Consider the following 18,589-nt stretch of genomic DNA (forward strand, 5'->3'; position numbering starts at 1 on the left):
AAGGGCATGCCTGCTGCCGCTTTGAGGAGGAATTCAGCCGGGCCCAGAGAGGGAACAGCAGCTTCCCTGTGCAGGGAGACGTGAAACACTGCAGTAATGAGGACAGGAGAGACCAGGGGCCTGGAGGAAGGAAAGCGGCTGGGCAGGTGGATGACTGTGCATTCATGAGACTCAAATTCCTCTATTCAAGGGCACGGGGCTGGCCCTGCAGGTCTTCCCATTGCCCAGGGCCAACTTTCTTCTTCTCGGTGCCAGTGAGAAGCAGTGGCAGTGCTGAGGTTGGGGTGGTAGCCAATGCCAACCTGGAATATAAATGTAAGAAAGTTTCTTTTAAAATAAATAAATAAAACTGATTAAAAAAGAGATGGAGTGCTAACAATGCTTTGTGGTTTAGGTGGACTGTTCTTATAGTATTTGTCTTTGCAGCTCTGACACCCATTTTATGGAACACTCTCCCCAGAGAAGCTCGCCCAGAACCTACATTATGAACTTTTTGAAACCCGGTGAAGACCTGCTATACTTTCCGATGCTGTTAAACAACTATGGCTCTGTTGCTGTTTAGGCTTTGAACTGTTTTTCACCCTTGGCTGGATTTTATGCTGCTGTGATTGATTTAGCTTTGTATGTAGTAAGATTTTTGTTTTTTTAAGTTGTGAACTTCTCAGATGACAGTTGATTAGGAGATATTTATGCAATGACATATAAATGCCAAAAACAGATAAAATATTACTTTTCACATCTATACCCTGCACCACCTGCAAGCTCAGGGCAATTGATGTGAGGTTATCCTATTTCCTCCTTGCAACACCTCTGGGTTTGGCCAAATTATTGATCTGCCAAAAACCCCTAATGTCTGGGTGACCCGTTGAATCCAAGTTTCCTAAGTCCAGCCCATCAGACTTCTCCAGTGTCATTCAAAACAAGGGAAATAGTTGCAGTGATACAATTAGAGTGCAGAAGGTCATGATCAAGCCTGCCCAATCTAAGCACCTATGATGGCTAATAACAGGATTGATGTGTGACTTTTCTCCATACTTTCAGCGGTAAAGGTACTATTAATTAAAATGATATAAACTCTGCAATACAATGCTGATTCAGGCTGGAAGCTAAGGGACTGTACTGATTCCAGTTGCACCTTGCCACCTTAAGCTCAAAAGTGTTTTGCTGAATCAGACCAAGGTCTACATGATCCAGGATTCTTTCCCAGCATCCAAGCAACCAGCAGGCAGCAAATATTTCACTGGAAGCCTGCTTGTGGCCCACAAGCTGTCTCCACATTCGCTCACTATGATTTGTTTGTTTTGGGTTTTGATTACACATAAAGTCTCAAATTCTAAGCAGTGCCAGTTGAAACAGCGTTATTTTTATTTGATGGTTTAGTACTTGTTTGATATGTTATCTATGAACATTTATTATAATCTTTAGTTTTATATTTTAACCTGTCTAAAAGTTATGGATGCAGATTTGAAAAGATGTAATATCCAAGCAAACAAATCTAGGAGTTATGATGGAGCTCAATGAAACATCGACCCAGTGAACAGCAGCTGTGAAAAAAGCATACTGTGTGAAGGATCATTATGAAAGTTGTCAACATTATTGTGTCTTAATACAAATATATGGTGCAGCCGCACTTTGAATGCCATGCACAATTCTCATCATTTCATTCTTGCATTTCAAAGGGAATTCTATAGACCTGGAAAATGCAAAGAAGGGCAACTCCTCTCCTGTTGAAATAATTGCTTCATTATTTGGATGCAGCTGTATTATGCGAGTTGATTATAGATTATACATCTCCAAAATAGTTCTAGGAGTAATATTTTATTACACATTCAATAAAGTAGTTCAGACCTCTGTAGTTCATACTGACTGCATGAAATTTAAATGACATCTTGCAATTGACATGAAGGTAAAAGACTTAATTGGTTATCTGATCAAAAATGAATTATTTGAGTATTTCCTGCATTATTTTTTTTTAAGAATCACACAAAAACATTGAATGGTGGGTTCCTTTGATTCTTAAACATTTTGATGCTATCAGCTTTTTCTTTTTGTGTGTGGTGGAGAGTTACTGCTTTTATTATTATATATTTTTACAAGAAGGGCCATAGAGCACTACCTAGAAATTACAAACTCATTATTTTACAAATGTCATTGCTTAACTGTAGGCTAAATATTTGCTTCTTAAAATAGAAGTTTGGGTGCGCAAAAGTAATATTACCCCAGATGAGCAAGCAAGTTTTAGAGCCAAGGTTTTAGGTAGCATGTTCATCTTGGCATATCTAACTAATAATAAATATTGCAAGAAAAGCACAAATATTATGTATACCACCATTGTAGATCTGAAATGTTTTCTCTACTCAGGTAGAATGTTTCATTTAGAAATGTAAAGAAATGAAGGGAACATTTTTTCGTATGTAGTGGACATGTAAAAAGGGAAAATAATATTGGGAAATGAGTTAAAAAAATGTTTAAAATAACTTTCCCCAAAAACTGGAGTCATTTTTGTTTGGAATAATTCAAACACAAGTCCCTAAGTTTCAACAAAATTTATTTATGTATGCAACAATTGTTAGACCAAAAATGGAAAGTGAGGGAGGTCCCAAGTGAAGAGGACGGGCAACGTAAGATGGTAGAATATGCAGAGCTTGTAGGTTTAACATGTAGGATAAGAGAGCAAGGAGAACATATATTCAAAGAAAAGTGGAAAACATCTATTGAGTATATGGAAAAGAACTGTACACAACTGAAAATGCTGGTAGCATTAAGATAAAGTCAACTGTGTAATTATTGTTTGAGTGATGTAAAAGTGAACTGACTGAAATGGTTACAGCAAAATATGCAGGAATGAAAGATAAATAAAATGAACCAAGGAAAGAGGAGGGAAGTCATGGGATATCTAACAGTATGTAAAATGTTGACTTTAAGAGGTAAAACTGCAGATTTAATAAAAATTATTACTTAAAAAAGACTTTTAATTAACATTGGAGAGGACCTTTGTTGAATTGGACTTTGTTGTGACATTATAGAAAGATCTTGGCCATGGGAAAAGGGCTATGTCGGGTTATATAGCATTATATTAAGTGCTCTGTTTTAATTCCAGTTCAGCTCATTATGAAGAGCAAGGCCTCAGCACTAAAGGCCTGTAATGTTGAAGCAACCTGTACCTGCTTATCTCCAGTAATGCTGCCGCATCTGTTGTTTTTAACACCATTTAAGGGGCCCATAAAGTGCATTGGTTTCTGAAGCTATGTTGCTTCTAGTTTGTTACTGCAATGAGTGGTAGCTTTTGGAAGTTACATTGCTTTATGCTTCTTTCAATGTCTCAAAAAGACAGATATTTAAGTTTGGTACATGATTAATTTTTTAAAAAAATAATCAGTTAAAAGGGCAAGTAATCAATTAAAAGATCTGTCAGTTATGTGATACAATTTAATTTCCTATTATTAAATACATTAATCAATTATCTCATGCAGGTGATAGTTTCAGGCTACTAACAGTTTATATAGATGGTGTGCATAAATGATCTACAGCAATGCCATCAGTGGTACTTAATGTTCCATTCATGAATGAACTGCTATTTATGAACGAACTGTTAAATGATACTTGACAATGAACGTTCTTGTGCTGGAGTTCTGACTCAAAATGCATTTTCATGGAAATAAAGCCCACTGATTTCAAAATCCCTCTTCATATACTCTAAACTTGCATAGGCGACGCTTGCTGGGTATTGAGATACCAGAACCATGTAGGGTCAGGCTGATTGGGTGGGAAAGACACACAAAATCATTGGTTCAATACTAGAGAATTTGGCAAATTAGTGGGAAACTCTCATATAATTGACCCCAGTAAGTTGCAGTGGGTGTGGTTTCACTGTAATGGCCTCATGGGCCAAATGGGGAAGCCTGATTAGGCTCAGAGGCTGGAGGCCTTATTGATGGTGCAAACTTTCTCCTGTTCCAAACCTGGTACATGGATTTTTTTTCTCCCACTGACTTTAATGGGAGATTTTTTTTTTAAAAAAATGATATAATAAAATAATTAAACATAAATAAATATGCTTTTGAGAAGTGTAAGGGGGTTTGTACCCCTGCCTGCAGCAGTGCATTTGTTGCTGGCTGTGCAACTGAGACTGACAGATTGGCAGCACAGAGGTCTTGCATTGCATATTGTGTGCAAAGGTATGTGCTGGTGACATATCCCTGTCACTATGAATTCACTGTCTCCCTTCATGTATGAGTGGCAATGTGGGTATCATCACCAGCAGTCGCTGATTGTTGGGCACTACTGTAATGTCTCTGCCAATTTAATTGTATGTGTTTTCCCCTCCTGGACTGTGCGCACAATGGCGATGGCAGCTTGTATTCCAGTGTGGTGTCGTGGTTAATATTGTTGGACTAGGACCTGGGAAGCCAAGGTTCTAATCCCCCCTCAGCCATGAAGCTCCCTGGGTGACCTTGGGCCAGTCCCTGCCTCTCAGCCTAACCTATCTTGCAGGGTTGTTGTTGTGAGGATAAAATGGGGAGCAATGGAAAACATGTAAGTCACTATGAGCTCCCTGGGGGAAAGGTGGGATACAATGAATTAAATGAAATATCCACTGTGCCAGGGTTAGGCAGAGCAGCAGCAACAGCCCTGCTACTACTGTAACATTACGCTGGCTTAATTTACCCTGGCCAGCTTCTTTGGCACAGGACTATGTTCCCTTAGGCTTTGTTCAAAACCTTACATTTTGCAAGCTCCACTGAATTCAACAGGACTTAGTTTTGAGTAGATATGGTTGGAATTGCACTGATAATCTAGGTTTTGGTTGCAATTTACTGTGGTCCCTCAAAACTGCTTTGCTAGAGTAGATTCTCCAGGGTTAGCACTCTAGGATTCAGCTCCTTTAGACGCTATTTACTTAACTAGAACTTAGCTCCTGAAACATAAGGCCTTTGCTGTGTGGATGATGGATGGTACGAATACATGCTTTGATTATAACTGTTTCTAAATTGTTTCTTTAGCCACCCATCAAATATCATTTTTTGAAACTATTAAAATCAGAAACAAAAAAGCCAAAGATCCCCTCCATCCCCACTGAATCCTTTCCTCCCAGCAGCCACGGACTGTGGTCTCATTGCCTCCCAAACCTTCCACTTTCTTGGTGCAGTGATGGAAAAAGCGGGCTAAGGAGTCTGAGAGGGAGCGGGTCGAGCAACCTGGAGGAAGGGTCTTCTGCACCCAATTTCAGCCGCATCTTTTGACCTTGTTATATTCTCAGCGCATTCACACTGCAGGACCACAAGCCACTTTCCCCTCTCTTTTTAAGAACGGTGCGGTACACAGTGCAGGACTAAATTTATTCATGGAGTTATATTATTATTATTAGTAGTATTATTATCATTTCTCTACTGCCCTTCCCCCGAGGACCACGGGCAGTTTACAGTATAAAAGCAGAAAAATACATTACCTGGAAACAAAATAAACAAGAAAACGCCCCTCCCCCCTTCAGCCCAAGGCTAACTGAGTGTCCGGTGGGGCCCCTTTCTGAGAATCCCGGGCTGCGCTGCCTGGCTCTGCCCCCCCCCTCCAAGCGCCTCCCCGACCCCAGAGCCTCGGCCCCGAAGGGCGCGCTCGAGGAAGACCCGGCCCGCTCGCCGGAAAGGCCCGCCTCCGACCCGGAAGCGGAAGCGCGGAGCTGGGGGCGCCGGAGACTCCCCGACTTCCGGCAGCGTGAGAGTCGGCGGAGCGGCGCTCCGGGAGGGGCGGGCGGGCGGGCGGAGGGGGAGGGGGCCTGCCGTTCTTCCTTGTCCCTCCCCCGGCTTCGGGTGCTTCCCCTCGGGTGCCTCTGCGCCTGCGCGGCGGGGCCTGAGGCGGGCGGGGCCGGGGCCTCCCCGCGTGGCCCTTTCTCCGCGGGGGGCGGAGAGGAGGAGGAGGAGGAGGAGGAGGCGCCATGGCCGAGAGAGGCGCCTCGGCGCTCCCGGAGGCCGGCTGGTGAGTGGGGCGGCGGGGGGGGGGAGGGCAGCCCCCCAGCGACTTCTCGCCCCTCTTGGCGGCTCCCCTGCCTGGCGCGGCCTCCTGGGCCGCAGCCTTTCCCCGCAGGCCTCACCGCTGTTTGCCATTCATTCAGCTATCCCTTGAAGGCGCCCGTGGGTCGGGGAAGGCCGAGAGGCGGGCTGGTCGCGGAGGAAACTTCCCCGAGGAGGGCGGGAATATCGCGTGCCCGGCGGGGTTGGCGAGGAAAGGAGGGGTTTTTGCCTCTCGGGTTTTGAGGGCGGGGGTTGCAAGGGCCGCACCGCTTTGCACCTGGGCTGCTTTTCGGAAGTTTGCAGAACTTGGGTGAGGGTTGCCTTGTCAGCTCACCCTCCAAAAATGTTCTTATCAGCCGTTTGTCGCCTCCTGTATTGAATTCCCTGTACTTTATTTTAGCATACCTTACAACTGTGTATGGCAGATCAGTAGTGCAATCTCCTATACTATAGATGTAGTGACTAAGAAAAAGATTTGCTTAAGTTCACCTGATGAGTCAAAGTTTGAAGTTGAAGTTTGAGGCATTTCCATCATGTCAGTCTTTTAACTGCTGTCCCAGCTTTTGAACCTAGGTTTCTGTTACTCCTCACGCAGTACACTCTTTCACTTAAAGATTTGTTGTCAGCTTGTGAAGATTAGGCCAGAAATGATTAAACTAGCTGCTGCGCAATTGGAAATCAAGGTGGCACGATTTAAAGGTTTTTGCATTTGTGCTTGCATTTTTTTTTTAGTCCTTTCTGTGGAAATCTGTCCTCACCCTTTACTTTTCATCATATATGTGCTGAGGTTAGCTTGACAGTTAAGAGATTAATGAAAGTACACTTGAAGAACCTTGCAAGGTATATTTCATTTGTTGTTGTTCAGTGCTATATTTATAACTAATAATTACATTGCTTGCAGTATATGCACTGTTGAAACAAACCATTTTCTACTTTAGCAGCTTTGGTAGAGAAAGCTGAATAATGTAAAATGCTGAATACTAAAGTATTCTAGCAAAACTAATATTTTAAAGTAGTACTTGGGCCTAACCACGAGGTTGACAGCTTTGATTGACAAGTTCACAACAGTATGAAAACATATTTGGTCACTGATGTGAAGCAATGTTGCTAATTATTTGGAGTGAGGGAGGTGATAGGCAAACTCTTCACCCACTCACTTCCAGCCCGCCAGGAGTTCAGGGACAAGTAGAATAGACAAAGAAAAAGTGATCATACTAGAGTGAAAATTTAGAAATTCTTTGTATTGCTTTTAAGGTTACCTTCAGTACTTCTTCATTAGATATATACTCTAAAATAATTTTGTAAGCTGCAGTGAAAGCATGATGTACCTGGCTGGCATGTGGCCAGCAACGTGTTTATTTAACTTGTATTGATGCACAAAACATATTCCGTGTTAATTTTATGTACAGTGGTACCTCGCAAGACGAATGCCTGGCAAGACAAAAAACGCGCAAGACGAAAGAGTTTTCCGTTTTTTGAGTCGTTCCGCAAGACGAATTTCCCTATGGGCTTGCTTTGCAAGACGAAATGTCTTGCGAGTTCTTGCGAGTTTGTTTCCTTTTTCTTAAAGCCACTAAGCCGTTAATAGCCGCTAAGCCGTGCTTCACAAGATGAAAAAACCGCAAGACGAAGAGACTCGCGGAACGGATTAATTTCGTCTTGCTAGGCACCACTGTATTGTATAACTATACCAATTTCCCCCCAGTAGCCAAATGTGTAAAATAATATGACTTAAGCATTTAAAGCTTTGTTTGAAAATTTATTTTTTATTGGAGAAGACCCCTTACATTGGTTGACTTTTGATAGAGAATCAGGGGCTGATATACACTTTTGAACTGAGTTGCATCCAAAATCATGTTCAGTGAAGTTCAGCTAGCATTGGGTGAAGAGGATTGAGAGGCAGACTTCACCAGGTCTTCCCGCTTCAAGATTTGGAGGTTTGAGATAACATCTGACACGAGTGGCTGCATGGGGGATGAAGGAGTCATTTTAAAAAGCCTCCCTTTCCCTCTTCCACCAGTGGGAAGCTTTTGCTGGACCTCAGTGCCTTCCAGGAGTGGAAGGAGCCCTTCCATTCACAACAATCTGGCTCCCACCGACTAACTCTAGCATTGAGCTGTGCATTAGCATCCTAGATGGAAGGCACCTGAAGGATAATCTAGCCCAGCCCCCAGAAATGCAGGAATCTCAGGTGGCCCGTATGAGGATCGAATCCATAACCTTGGCATTATCAGCACCACTCTCTAACCAACTGAGCTAACTGGCATTAGGAACTCTATATATATTTTGAATAAATACTGTTTACTTTTCCTATCAACACTTTTGGTCAGCAGGTGCAGAGAGAGCAGACTTCCACCCATTAGCCCTGTCCTCATGTTCTATGTGTTAGGCAGAAGGTGAAGATAGGTTTTGTGCATACAGTATAGCTATACTCAGGTAATTTGGAGTCCCTGTGCAGACCAGGGTTCTTGATCACATACTCAAAATGAGGAAAGCCTATTCTGACTTTTTATTAAACATACAGAGATGAGGGGCCAACAAGTACAGTCTAGGTGCCCACCATGTTTTGATAGAACATATGGATAGACCATGAAAACTTGAAAAGAGGGCTATAGTTATCTGAAAAAAGTTACGTTACAATTGATATTTACTTGCATTATGTACATTTATGCATTATGTTACTAATTCAGTACTTCTTTTAATGCTGTGTGTGTGTGTTGGTGCCCATCTTCAGAGAGAATAGAGTGTTCTTCCAGGGGTGAACTCAAACTGCTGTGTTAGCAACACCAAAGTCACCTCCCTGTCGCGCAAGCCTGGGCAGTGTGTGTGGAGGTCCTGGACTGTGTGGAGGTCCTGGATGACAAGATCCATCTCTTGGCTTCACTGATGCAGTCCAAAGGAAAGCGCAGCACTATGTTTGGCACCAGCTGCAAGAGTTGCCAGAAACAGGCATACAAGGTGCCATCCAACTGTCTTGGGGATTACACTCTGGATTTTTACTCCTTAGCCTTTTCTTCTCCCAAAGATAACCCACAAGACAGTAGAACTTTTAAGATAAGGTTTTTCTTTCTTCTAGGTGGGCTACCTTCTGAGGTAGATGAGCCCCATCTGCCTCTCATTTCTCTCTACAGCACATGCAGCAACTGCCTACTTGACCGTTGGATCCACTATTGGTCACATCGGCTCAATCTGCAGGAGCCAATCTTCACATGCAGGGGAAATCCCTAAGTCACCGAGGGTTTGAGACCCTTTGACTACCCTCACCTGGTTGAGCTGGCTAGTCGCAGCCATTTCCTGGGGCGTGGGTTGTTGCATGCTGACAGCTTCTAAAACTTGTTAATGTATGGGTGCCTGAAAAGCTTTCACAGTGCTAGAGCAGTGTATGGTCATATTTAACAGATGTACAGTGGTGCCCCGCAAGATGAATGCCTCGCAAGACGAAAAACCCGCTAGACGAAAGGGTTTTCCGTTTTTCGATGTGCTTCGCAAGACGAATTTCCCTATGGGCTTGCTTCGCAAGACGAAAACGTCTTGCGAGTCTTGCTATTTTTTTCGCTCCCCCCTTTTTCTAAGCCGCTAAGCCTTTAATAACCACTAAATAGCGCTAAGCCGCTAATAGGGTTGCTTCGCAAGACGAAAAAACCACTAGACGAAGAAACTCGCAGAACGGATTATTTTCGTCTTGCGAGGCACCACTGTATATGGCAACTTGTTTTTGGATACATAGAATTACACTGGTGTATGTGAACACTGGAATTCAGTACAATTTGCCTGGATTCTCTCACCTAAGATACCTACAGCCAACCTTTTTAGAACTAAAAAGGACATGCAGTGTGAGGACACGCAGTGTAAATATGATGACTTAAAATGTTGATTGTAAAAGATTGCTTTATTTTCTTGTTGTTTGTGTGTGAAAACCTCAATAAAAAAAGAACTAAAATATTCACCCGATGAAGTTAAACAACAGATTAACAGAGCCAGACTGATACCCAGAGAAAATTTGCTGCAAGACAGACCCCAAAAAAGAAAATAACGGAACACCACTAGTAATCACATACAGCTCCCATGTTAAAACAGTACAACGCATCATCAGAGATCTACAACCTCTCCTAGACAATGACAGTTCTGTTTCACAAGCTCTGGGAGGAAGACCTTTCATTGCCTACAGACAACCACCCAATCCTAAACAACTCTTCACCCACAATAATACAACAACCAGACTTAACATGGACACTGGTACCAGAGCCTGCAATAAACCCAAATGCCAACTTTGCTGCCACATACACCCGGACAACACCATTACTGGCCCCAACAACATCAAACATACCATCTCAGGACTATTTAATTGCTCATCTTCTAACATTGTGTATACCATCAAATGCCAATAGTGCCCTTCAGCTCTCTATATTGTACCAACAGGCCAAACCCTACGCCAAAGGATAAATGGACATAAATCTGATATCAGGAATCACAAGACAGAGAAACCATTAGGAGAACACTTCAGTCTCCCAGGACATTCTATACAAGATCTCAAAGTAGCTGTCTTATTACAAAAGAATTTCAGAAATAGACAGGAAAGAGAAGTTGCTGAATTGCACCTTATTACCAAACTTAAAACCATGGAGAGACCTGGTCTGAATAGAGACATTGGATTCTTAATCTCATTATACATGATAAAGCTATTTTTAGCCATCTCACCCCTTGCTTTTTCCTGTAGGACCAATTGCAGTTATTAATAGTCGTCAACAGGTTTACCACATCTATTAGCCAATCACCCATTCCCACCACCCTTCTGAGTAATACCCCTCCCCACTCTCTCACTATATATAAGGGTCTGATGACTTCTGTTTCAGTGTATCTGAAGAAGTGTGAATGCATACAAAAGCTCATACCAATAACTAACTTAGTTGGTCTCTAAGGAGCTACCGGAAGGAATTTTATTTTATTTTATTTATGATGTTTTAATGTTTTTTTAATCTTTTGTTGGAAGCTGCCCAGAGTGGCTGGGGAAACCCAGCCAGATGGATGGGGTATAAATAAATTATTATTATTATTTGCTTATTGCTTGCTGAGATTGTTTACAGTCATGGGAAAAAGAAAGTGCAGCCTCTTTGAATTCTGTGGTTTTACATATGAAGACATAATAACAACCAATTGTTCCTTAGCATGTCTTAAAATTAGGTAAATACCTAATTTGTAGCTGTGTTGTAGCTGTGAAAAAGGCAAATCTCATGCTGGGGATTTTAAAGAAAGGAATTGAAAATAAAACCACCCGTTTCCTAACCCCATTATACACACCTATGGTGCGGCTTCATTTGGAATACTGCGTACAGTTGTGGTCACCTCTCCTCAAAAAGAATATTGTATAACCGGTTCAGAAAAGGGCAACCAACATAATCATGGGGATGGAGCGACTCCTCTATGAGGAAAGGTTGCAGTGTTCAGAACTTTTAGTTTAGAGAAAGGGGGAATAAGAGGTATCATGATAGAAGCTTATAAAATTATGTCTGCCATGGAGAAAGTGGCTGGAGAATTTTTTCTCTCATAACGTTAGAACTTTTGGACATTCAATGAAGCTGAACATTGGAAGATTCAAGAAAGTCATTCTTCATGCAACACATAATCCAGTGGTTTTCAACCTTTTTGAGCCCATGGCTCCCTTGACCGACTGCAATCTTTGTGCGGCACCCCTGTGGGGCTCAGGAGCCCAGTTATGTCAACCCTTGCCTGTAGCTCCTCACCCTTTTTCAAACACCCTCCCTTGTGGAGTGTTCCCCCAGCCTCCTCTCCCCTCTTTTTGGGAGTCCTCCAGGCAGCCGCTGCCACCACCCCTGGTCTCTGAGCCACCCGCCCAAAAGAGATGCCTCATACAGGGGCCTCAGAAGAGGATGTCCCCAACAGAGACTAGCTGAAAGTGAACGTGAGGCCATCACCTTACTCGCCTTGAGTGGCAGCAGCAGGCACCGCTGGGCCTGCATGGCAGAAAAGCACCCCTTCAGTGCTGGACACTCAGCTCCCAGACAGGCACTGCACGCAGCAAGCACAAGAAAGGCCAGCACGGCGCCTGCTTGCCCAGCCTCCCACTTGTCTGTCCATTCCCAACAGCAAGGGATGGCAGACTGGCTGGGCTCCCTCATCCACTTGCTTGCTTGCTTCCTCCGAGGCTGCCTCCACTCCTGGCAACCAGCACCCCCTGGCCAGCCCCAGAGCCAGGGCTGCTGCAACAAACAGCCATGCAAGCCTTTGGGAGGCAGAGATGCAAGAGGGCATCAGAGGAGGGAGGGAAGGAAGGAAAGAGAGATGGAGGCCAGTGTTGCCCACGGCACACCTGACCAGCATTCAAGGCACCCCAGGGTGCCATGGAACACTGGTTGATAACCACTGCCCGATTCTATTTAACATCTACATGAAACTCTTTAATAAAATAATTATTAGAAAAAACATGGCTTAAATGATACTACTCTGGGCATAAATGCAAGTGAACATATCTCTTTTGAACCTTTGGCACAATTTTCTTGATTGCTACTTACTGGAGTGTAATCATGTGATTTCAACAAGATTCTTTTTTTTGTAGCAGTAAACTAAATTTAGTTATGCTTCTGATTCAGGATCCGAAATAAAATTCTGTAGGCTTTGAGATAAATGAGAGATTCTGTCTTTCTGTTTAAGGAAGGACTAACACATTTAAGACCTTAAGTGAGAAGTGCTGTCTCTCATTACGTTAGTCTATATTAATTGCTTATTCACATGCACCCGCTCCCCCAGCCAACTCACTGCATAGTTTCAAATAATAGTTTTGAAATCTGATGTGCATAACTGGGGGGTGGGGAGAGAAAGAAGGGCACACAGTCAACTCAAAGTACAGTGGTACCTCGGGTTAAGAACTTAATTCGTTCCGGAGGTCCGTTCTTAACCTGAAACTGTTCTTAACCTGAAGCACCACTTTAGCTAATGGGGCCTCCTGCTGCCGCCGCACTGCCAGAGCACAATTTCTGTTCTCATCCTGAAGCAAAGTTCTTAACCCGAGGTACTATTTTTGGGTTAGCAGAGTCTGTAACCTGAAGCGTATGTAGACTGAAGTGTATGTAACCTGAGGTACCACTGTACACAAAGGTTGTGAGCATCCAGTGCATCTCTTGCATAAACCACAACGTACATAGAACAATGTTCCTTGCTGTAATTCTGCTCTAAAAGATCAATTTTAGCAACTTTCCTGTTTTAATTTATATACTGCTTAATGCCAAACTAGGTTTCTAAGTGGTTTACAAAATATAGAAAACCAGGTTACGAAAATATTAATATATAAACACCTATAAATAAAATGAGCAATAAGACAATACCATTAAAACAATATATCAAGTACAGGAGATTTTGGTTGTGAGTTCAAGCGAATGTCTTTGTCAGAAACTTCTTCAAAAGCCAACAGAACGCCTTTCGAGAGGGGCTTTTGTGTCTCTGAGCAGGCAGTGCTTTGCACAACAGCAGTGCAACCAGTGGTTGGTGTATTCATTGTGTTCTTATGATATTGTAAGCTGCCTTTGTAAGATGTTAAGCCCCAAAAGTAAAATGTGCTATATTTTATATTTTTGTTTTATACAAATGCATTATTCTAACACCCAAGTATTCCCTAGTTCCCCTATTCCTTTTTGACCTGATGGAAGTCTCATAGAACATGCATTTATGTGCTGTTCTTGCCACACATAATAGTCTAGTTCAGGGGTTGGCAAGGCTTACCAGGCATGGGCCGGATCACTCCCACAGAGATCCTCCGTGGGCCGGGTGAGCGCGATACCAGAAATAGCTTCTGTGCATGCCCAGACACTGAAAATCGTGCCTGCGCAGAAAGCGATTTCCAGTGTCTGGGCATGCGCAGACGTGATTTCCTGTGTCTGGGCATGTGCAGAAACAGTTTCTGGAGCTGCGGAAGAGAGTCCCTGTGCCATGCTGCGCCAGTTTAGCGCAGCTCAGTTTGGGGGTGGCTCTTGGGCCGGTTAAACGGCCTCTGTGGGCCTCTTCTGGCCCATGGGCCTTAGGTTGCCTATCCCTGGCTCTAGTTAATGCTGGTGAGTGTATAGGAAATTATTGTGTCAAGTAGGTTTGAGTGTTTTGTGGATAATGTGTTAAGACAATTAGGCTGTAATTGTAGGTGCCTGTTCTTGGGAGTAAGTCCCACAGAATTCAGTGAAGCTTATTGTTGAGTTGGCCTGCATGCTTTTGCTCTGCATAAATCATAGACTTTCTGAAGTGGAATCGAAAATACATATTCTAGCTGCACTCTTCTGCTCAAACATGCAACTCCATAAAACTAGTGTTAAATTTAAAACTATTTATTTATACTTGGACATTCTCCCCCAATTTTAAAACACTCGTTTATTTTTTAAGGAACAAGGACTTGACATGCAGCAATAGTTCCACCAAGTGGTGATTCCATAGTTGTACATTGTGATGTTTCCTAGACAAGAAAATTCTGTTTGCTTTGTTTAAGTATAATTTGCTTCCAGGTTGAAAGTAAGATGTAAGCACAGCATATTGTATGTTATTATTATTTACTAAACAGTATATTACAGTATTTCAGTGACATCCTCAATTACGTCATTCCATATTTTAGTGTTGGTCCAGTTCCTACTTCAAAACATTAACAAAAATACTTTTGAGTAGCATTATGAATTATTGTTGCAAGTATTATTATTATTATTATTATCATTATTATTATTTACTTTATTTTCTTTCATTGGTGCACACTGCTTTGAGGTGTGTGTTTTTTAAAACAACAAAGATTACATTGGTTTGGATTTTGCTTTAGAAAGCAGGATGGTTCAGCTTATGTTGCTTTGCTTCAACTTGGGTCCAAATCAGAGCTTTGCTTCAGAAAAGCCAAGGCTTTGTAATACTTTTTTCACTGTGTGTGTGTATCTCCTTAAAATCTTTATTGAAGGTCCTGCTCTAAGTTCCCCAGCAGATGAAGTGAGATAGGTGACATTTAAGGAGGGCTCTCTTGGTGACAGCAATTTATGAAGTAGATTCCGGCAAGAGGCTTACCTGGCACCATCTTTATAGTTTTTTCAGCATCAGATAAATACTTTTTTTCCACATTAAAAGAGTTAGAACCTCAGATCAAGCAGACAAGTTGTTTAACCTGAGGTTCTCAAAATTATGATTCATCCTTATTGTGTATCTGCCAGAAATAAATCTTCATAGTCCTTTCATTGTTTTGTATCATATTTTTAATATTTATTTTCATTCTTTGTTTTTAGTGCACTTCCCTGCACTAAAGTTGTTTAACTTTATAAATATAATAAATAAATATTTTTGTAGGTAGAGGATGTACTTAACTCTGATCTAAAGCTGGTAAGCCTGCTCAAGTTGTGACCAACTAAGCCAAACACTGCTCAACTCCCATGTGCTAAAGCCTGCCAGATACTTGGCAACCCCTTGCTTCGGCAGTGGCAGGCAGCAAAATCAAGTTTTTTACTCCTTTGTGTAGCTGTTAAATGTCTAGTGGCTATATAACTGATAGCTTGACGTATAGAAGGAAGTTATTGCATGTGTGTATACCAAACTTCAAAATAGCAAGCCATGTTCTGATTGTCTTCTGAACCTACTTAATGGTTAAAAGGGTGTGTGTGGGGCAGGGAATTCAATAGAGTGGTGAAGATAGCTTTGGGGGAAATGCAGTTCTTTTTACAGCTACTGGTTTGGATGTAGTGTTACTCTTAGAGTGCGCTCCTGAATGATCTTCTGCAAGCAGAGCTTGAATTCAGCACCTTTTAAATTTAGCACTATAGTACAGTGGTACCTCAGGTTACATACGCTTCAGGTTACAGACTCCACTAACCCAAAAATAGTACCTCGGGTTAAGCACTTTGCTTCAGGATGAGAACAGAAATTGTGCTCCAGCGGCGTGGTGGCAGCGGGAGGCCCCATTAGCTAAAGTGGTGCTTCAGGTTCAGAACAGTTTCAGGTTAAGAACAGACCTCCGGAACGAATTAAGTACTTAACCCGAGGTACCACTGTGGTTATAAGCCCTGCTGGGATTGGCTCCTCTCCAGAGTTTCTGAGTTAAATTGATCCCCACCCAAAGCACAGCATGCATTTGCATCTGTGACTTGGTGCAAGCTGAGACTGTAAAAATTAAAACTAATCCAGAGTGCACTTCTACTTCTTCCCTTGAGCCAAGTCACTTGATGTGCGGCTCTTGGAGGGTTGGCTGGATCCATTTCCTCACCTGTCATTTAGTGTAACGTGTGAATGTAGAAAACAAATTTCCTATCAGGCTTCAGCTTTTTTATTTTTTATTATTTTTTATTTCTGACTAAGTTGCATGAAAATGTTTCTTTTTCAATAAAGGCGTGGTTTAAAAACAAACAATGGTGTTTGTGAACCCGATAGGTTCATGTTTGCATGGACAAGTAATGGGTGGTATCCAAAAGTTAGGACCATTAATTTCAGTACATCTACAGTGAGTAAGACTTAATTGTGCAGCAGCCAATGTTTCCTGCCCAGCTGCAGCCCTTCATGACATGGAGGGTCTCCTGATTTTTAAGGAGTGTCTTTTCCGGAAGTTCAAGAGGCTGAACTGAAAACCCCTGCTACATCAGTAGAATTTTATGCATGGCTGTTTGGTCTTTACCATTATCGTAATGGTGATCCACCATATTGTTTCCCCTTCAAAACAGGAAAATGGGGTGGGGGGTTGAAAATAGGTATTTGGGAATATTGTATATGGAACGGTAAGGGTATTGTTGAGGCATCAGAATTTGCTGAGGAACACCTTCAGTAAATAATATTTTGATAACATGGCAAAAAAGGTAAAAGCATCAACCTTGCATTACAAAACACAATCAAGTTCATATTAATTGAGGATGTTGCTCTTGAATATCTTGGAACAATCAGGTCAAAGTTACTTACAACTAAGCTGTTTTGAAAGCAAAGGAATTAGCTTCAGCTGCTACAATGCTTGGTTGAATTACTTAGAAAATAAGAATGACTTTGTTATTTCAGGACAATGTCCAGCATAATGAGCCACATTTAGTGAGGTCTATGTGCTTGTCTATGCCTATGTGTCTATGTGCGTGGCACTGTGGGTTAAACCACAGAGCCTAGGACTTGCCGATCAGAAGGTCGGCGGTTCGAATCCCCACGACGGGGTGAGCTCCCGTTGCTCGGTCCCAGCTCCTGCCAACCTAGCAGTTCGAAAGCACGTCATAGTGCAAGTAGATAAATAGGTACTGCTCCGGCAGGAAGGTAAACGGCGTTTCCGTGCGCTGCTCTGGTTCGCCAGAAGCAGCTTAGTCATGCTGGCCACATGACCTGGAAGCTGTCTGCGGACAAACGCCGGCTCCCTTGGCCAATAAAGCGAGATGAGCGCCACAACCCCAGAGTCGGGCACGACTGGACCTAATGGTCAGGGGTCCCTTTACCTTTACTTTACCTATGTGCTTGTGCAACAGGACTTGGTTCCTTTACTCCCTCATTCAGCACCTCCCCAGGCCATTAAACTCTGTTTCATAGAGTCCCATAAGCCTCCAGAGCAGATCTTTGGAGGTCACTTGTGGGGCTCATGGGAGGGAGAGAGGTCACATTGCTACATTGGCTCTCACCCAAGGCTTCTATCGGTGACAGACTAGTCATTCCATAAAAGCTCACAAGCAAATTAGGAGGACAAGAGTTCTTCTCCTTTGTTCTCCTCATCATCTGGTATTTTGGAGACATACTGTGCAACAGTTTAACATCCCAGAATTGCTTCACTGAAATTGTAACTTGCTGTACAACTTAAAATGCATTAAAAATGTTTTCATGGATAGATTAAGGATTTGGGATGTTTTCATTTGAGATATCAGTATACTAAATCAACATTTTTCATTTCTTTTAATAGGTACCTGTCAGATGAAGGAATTGAAGCCTGCACAAATTCATCTGACAAAGTCAACATAAACGACATTATTCTGATTGCACTTAATGTAGGTAGCATATGTGAACTTTCATAATTGTCTTGTTAATTGTCACTTATTGTAATCATTAGCTTATGGGTTGGCTGATATAATACAAAATGAAATACCATAGCTCTTAAAGGTACTATTATTGTAAAATAATTACTAGAAAACCCCAAAATAGATTAGAATAGTATTATACAAATTAAAGTTTTGCCTAGTAATTATTTAGGGTGAGTGACTTGAGTTGTTGTCTTAAAGGGAATAAAATAGACCCATCACAATAACAATTGCTAGATTTAATTTCCATTCTGAGTTATGGAAATGCAGTTTTGCAATTTTGTTTTTACTTGCTGGGTTTAAAGAACAGGTTTCCATCTGTAATAGAAGTTGATTGAAGCCGTTTTATGTATATATTCTACCTTGTTTTTATGTTTTGGTCTTAAGTATGTTGGATAAATTAAGTTAGAAATACTATTTCTGTTATAGAAGTATAGGCATTCTTTAGTCTATTACCTGGGGATTTAACTGGAGGCAGTTTCTTCTGCCATAATATTGTTAAATAGAAAACAATAGTGATATGGTTCATTCTTTGAAATCACTATTTCTCCTGCTTCTTCCCAAAGGGAACAAGGTAGAACTATTAGTGTT

At 42.1% G+C, this 18,589-nt stretch overlaps 1 protein-coding gene and 1 long non-coding RNA gene across 5 annotated transcripts in view; one reads left to right on the forward strand and one right to left on the reverse strand.

Moving 5' to 3' along the window:
- LOC310706086 overlaps positions 1-18,589 on the reverse strand; it is a 1,025,148-nt gene that overhangs the window by 577,904 nt on the left and 428,655 nt on the right. The gene's annotated exons all lie outside the window — the stretch shown is intronic.
- Positions 5,660-18,589, forward strand: part of TDRD3 (tudor domain containing 3) — a 64,942-nt gene continuing 52,012 nt past the window's right edge. The window contains exons 1-3 of one of the 4 annotated variants that reach the window (XM_083501177.1): positions 5,720-5,973; positions 6,741-6,848; positions 17,884-17,968. In XM_083501177.1, coding sequence (XP_083357303.1) covers positions 5,933-5,973; positions 6,741-6,848; positions 17,884-17,968 — 234 coding nt within the window. In that variant the 5' untranslated portion in view covers positions 5,720-5,932. Of the gene's footprint in view, positions 5,974-6,740; positions 6,849-17,883; positions 17,969-18,589 lie in introns of all 4 variants that reach the window. The other 3 variants (XM_083501178.1, XM_083501179.1, XM_083501180.1) reach the window with 3 other exon arrangements.

This window comes from Podarcis liolepis (genome assembly GCF_965112155.1).
Source record: "Podarcis liolepis genome assembly, chromosome: 4".
Classification (NCBI taxonomy): Eukaryota; Metazoa; Chordata; class Lepidosauria; order Squamata; family Lacertidae; genus Podarcis; species Podarcis liolepis.